A 4,294-nucleotide genomic window follows, 5' to 3' on the forward strand; every position below is an offset into this window, starting at 1 on the left:
GCTGAATCGGGGGCTTTCGCACCGGGGACGCCTGTGTCGCGGAGACTCAGGGGCGGTGCACGTGGGTCGTGCCGTGCGGCCCTGCGGGCCGCCCCGAGGCTGGCCGGCCGCGGTCCCCGCCAGCAGAGCCGGGCAGTGCGCTCGTCCGTGGACGTAGCTTGGCCGCCGTCATGGGCCGCCCTCGCGCTTGCGTGTCCGCGCGGCGCAGGTGCTTCTGGCGGCCGCTTTTCCTACGTAGACACATTAAAAGCTGGTTCCCCTGTGTTAGTCCTCAAAATGTAGGCGGGGATTCTCCTGGCTGGTGACGCTCCAGACAGCTTGTAGACCCCCCGCGGCCCGAGGACCTCACGCTGGATGCCGTTGTGGACCCTGCAGCATGCGGAGGGGCAGAGAGGGGTCACGGCCCGACACCCCTCCCCAAGGTGGGCCACCCCGCACAGCCGAAGACGCTGGGAGGAGAGTTCTAAAGGCCCGTGTGTGGCCGCCCCGGGGGGCTTTGTGTGGTAGGCCCCCACAGCCTTACTTGGGCTCACGGAGGGAGACCCTCCTGGCGGATTGGCTCTTGGCGCTTCAGCCCCCCTTCTCCAGGGCAAACCCAAGGGGGTCCGGGACACGTGGAGCTGTCCCCTCGAAAGTCTTCCGGCCCTGAGGCACCCCCCCCCCACGGGATTGCTTCGGGTTCCGGGCCTGCCCCCAGGGTCCAGCGCCAGCTGCGGTTCGGAGACGGAGTTGGTGGCAAGCCTTTGTGGCTTATGGGCGTCCTAGGCGGAGCTCGGCTCGGCTCAGGACCGGAGGTCTCAGTCTGGGCTGCTGAAACTGTGTGATTAGACAGACGCTACTTTGAGAACAGTGAAAGGGAATGGGGTGCCGGTTTGGGGAGGAGCAGGGAGGCATGCCCCCTCCCTGTTACGAGGTGGGGAAGGGTAGCCTGGAAGCCGAGGTGTTAGCGGCCAGTAGGGGGTGGCGCCCCCGGGCCAGGAGGACACAGGCCGAGCCGCACAGCTTCCCTGAGCATGGATTTGTGTCCACTCTCTGTCAGTCTTACACCACCTGGACCTCGGGCTGGTGGTGAGGGACTCCGGAGGGCCTTCATGCCCAGGAGAGGTCTGGGATGCGCGCCGTTTCCTGTCTCCCCGCGGACGGCCGAATTTCCTGCCAGCTGAGGGTCCCTCCTGCTTCCCCCTTATGGGGACCCCACATGCCAGCTGCACACAGCAGGCCCGCTCACAGCCCAGGCCACCACGGCACCTGGGACAGGTACAGTTTGCTCTCAAGTTCATGTAAGTCCTGAGAACACTGCCGGGTGCTTGACCTTTGTCTGGAGCAAATGGGGACAGCAGATAGTGAGTATCCGTGCTGGCAGGTCTGATCCGTAAGACACTTGGGGTTTTTTCGGCCACACCCATATCCCTTTTTTGTTTCGTTCTTTTTTTTTGTAAAGAAGCGAACAGTTTGCTTCTGCTTTTTGCTGCGTATTCAGTGTAGCTTAGAAAGCAGGTCCAGATGACGGAAAGAATGGTATGACTAGGAGTGTGAGAACACGACCCCGTCCCAGGAGGAGGAGAGGGCCGTCGTGAGGGTGAGCTGCTGGGAGCACCAGCATGGGGGGGGATGCTTCTGGACTCTGGCTCCTGGTCCCTCCCTGGCCCTGCATGGGCCAGGCCTCAGTTTCCCCTCTGAAAGCAAGGCTGACTCCTCCCCTCCCTTGGAGGGCCTCCGGTTCTTATGCCCCAGGCCCTTGCCCAGTGCCAGAGTCCTGTACAGTGTTAGCCCAGCTTCCTCTCAAGGAAGGGCTGGTCCTGCCCCACCGGGGACAGGAAGTGGGCCGGAACACGTCAGCCGCATTGTGGGCGTCCTGAGGCCTACACGGTTTCTCGGGCCACTTGGCTAGGCTGTCCTTCACATAGCCTTTCGACCAAGGCAGGCCGGGCCTCCCACCCCACGCGGCCTTTTTGGGGGCAGCTGGACCAGCCCTTTTGACCCAGATCCGTTGGGACATCCTGCTTCACAAGAGGGCACACTTGAGTGTGGCTGGGGTGTCAGGGTCTCAAGCTCCATCCCAGCGGAGTGTGCTCCTGTCAAAGGTGGCTTCTGTCAGGACCGTGCCACCGTGGCCACTGGAGCGGGGCTCGGCTCCTTGGGCCCCACCCAGGGAAGGACTCGGTACCCCTGGCCGGCAGCAGGGCGGTGCCAGACGGAGTTCCTGCCCCACACTGTCAAGGTTTTAGCCTCTGCGGGAGGGCAGCAGGGAGGTCTGAAGCCTGGTCTTGAGGGTCAGGTGGGGCTCAGGAGGATGACCTGCGGTGGGGGGGGGCGGCTGGCAGGCCGCTGCAGCCCTCAGCCCACCCTGAGTGTGCACCTGCTGCCCATGGCACTGGCTGGGGCGGACAGCGGCCTGGAGGGCGGGGCTCTGTGGGACACAGGCCTCCGACGGGGCGGAGGGTGGGGTGGCCAGGAAGACCTTGTGGCACTTCCGTGTGTGCTGTCTGGCCCTCACTGAAGACGTGTCTTTCCTGGTGCGTTTGCAGTCTTGGGATGCGGGAGCTGCCCGGCAGGAACCACCCGGGAGTTTACCCTGGGGGCTGCAGGGTGCTTGAGGGTCTGGGGGGGCGGGGCCCAGGACCCACCCTGCTTTCACCCGTGTCCCCAGCCTCAGGAGGGTGCCCTCAGAAGCATCCTGAGGCAGAGGCCCTTCCTCATCAGGTCCGTGGCGGGGAATCCCTTGAGGTCCTACTCTCCCTGGAGGGGACGCTCCAAGATGGGCCCACAGCTTCCCACACATCCACTGGGTTGTGTGTTTGCTGCTGTGAACAGGACCTGGGCGGCTCCCTGTGTCCCCTCCAGGCTGCCCTGCCCAGAGGGACTCATGTTCCTGAGGCACCAGCACGCCGCGGGCTCCCAGGAGGACCCACATGGTGGGCAGGGGGGTATGGACAGGCCCCGCCCCTCCACCCCCATCCCCAGACACCCAGGGTCGCCCTGCCCGGCTGCGCTGGGCCTGTGGGTGGGAAAGCTGGGCCACCAGAGTTCAGCTGGGAGGGGGGAGGGCGGTCCCTGCTGGGTAGGACACCTGGGAGAGGCGGCACCTGGATGTGATGCCCAGAGTGTTGGCAGCTTCCTCCAGGTCCCTGCCTTTCGTGTCTCCAGCAGGGGGTCGCTGCTTCTCAGTCCTCCCTGGGGCCTGTGCATATGGTGGGCTGGTCTCAGAATAGTGGCGCTTTAGGCAGATTACGGGGTTAGCCTACATCGAGGATTAGGAGAGCGGGCCGCCCAGGGACCTGCGGACAAGTGGCCCTGGCTGGGACACAGGGCAGCCGAGGGGGTCTGCCTGTCGCGGGGGGGGGGGGGGGGGGGGGGGGGGGGGGGGGGGGGGGGGGGGGGGGGGGGGGGGGGGGGGAGAGTCAGGTTGAGCCCTTCAGGGGCTGGCGGAGGAGGGAGCTGCACCAGCCCCGCACGGTCTTCCTGGGCGTCCCTGTGCTGCCGGGGCGCCTCAACCCCCAGAGTCTGCACTGGCCCTGCTCACGTGTCCAGAGCACGAGCTCGGGGGCGGGGGGGGGGACGGACTGACTGGGTGGGCCCTGTGAGGAGCGCTCGTGGGCGGGGCCAGCTGCCTTGGGAGGGATTTAGTGCTCCGAGGGTAGGGAGCGCTCCAGAGATTACTACCCCCGAAGGCTCTTCTGGAAGCACCCCAGGCTGGTTCCTGAGGCTGCACCCCACCAGGAGGTGGGTCTTGCTGGGCATGCTGGGGGTGGTCGGATGGGCGCAGAGCTGGGTGGCCGTCATCTGGAGCTCCCCCCTGCTCCCCAGCTTGAGCCATGTGCTGGGGGCAGTCCACCTGCCCAAGCATCGGAGGCGTGAGGAAGCTGTGGTCCCTGGGGGTCAGCCCCCACGTCCCTCTGGAAGTTTTCGGAACAGGGCTCTGCTACTGCTGCTACTGCTGTGACTGAGGCTGCCTGGAGACACCGGGATGGGGACCCTCCCCGGCTCCAAGTTCAGGACTGCACGGCCGGGGAAGCCGCATGTTTGTGGCTGATGTGTGTGTGACACCAGCTAGCCCCGGGTGAGGCGCGGCCAGGTTGGCGCTGGGCTCCAAGTCCAGTGCCTCCAGCTACGTCCCAGTCCCCAGCTGACCTCGCACGGGGGCGGGCGCTTCCAGTTCTGGGTGCATCGCTCAGGTGGCGCTGACCCCCCCCCCCCCCCCGCAGGGATGTCAGGACCCAGGCCTGTCGTCCTCAGTGGACCATCTGGGGCAGGGAAGAGCACCCTGCTCAAGAGACTCTTCCAGGAGCACGGC

General features: G+C 66.0%; 1 protein-coding gene across 2 annotated transcripts in view; it reads left to right on the forward strand.

Annotated features, from left to right (window-relative positions):
• The first annotated feature begins 239 nt into the window (after window positions 1–239).
• Window positions 240–4,294, forward strand: part of GUK1 (guanylate kinase 1) — a 6,622-nt gene continuing 2,567 nt past the window's right edge. Inside the window, exons 1-2 of one of the 2 annotated variants that reach the window (XM_029941449.1) lie at window positions 240–422; window positions 4,206–4,285. In XM_029941449.1, the coding sequence (XP_029797309.1) occupies window positions 377–422; window positions 4,206–4,285 (126 nt within the window). In that variant the 5' untranslated portion in view covers window positions 240–376. Of the gene's footprint in view, window positions 423–1,471; window positions 1,580–4,205; window positions 4,286–4,294 lie in introns of those variants that run through there. The other variant, XM_029941452.1, reaches the window with a different exon arrangement.

The sequence above is a fragment of the Suricata suricatta genome, chromosome 6 (assembly GCF_006229205.1).
Source record: "Suricata suricatta isolate VVHF042 chromosome 6, meerkat_22Aug2017_6uvM2_HiC, whole genome shotgun sequence".
NCBI classification, from domain to species: domain Eukaryota; kingdom Metazoa; phylum Chordata; class Mammalia; order Carnivora; family Herpestidae; genus Suricata; species Suricata suricatta.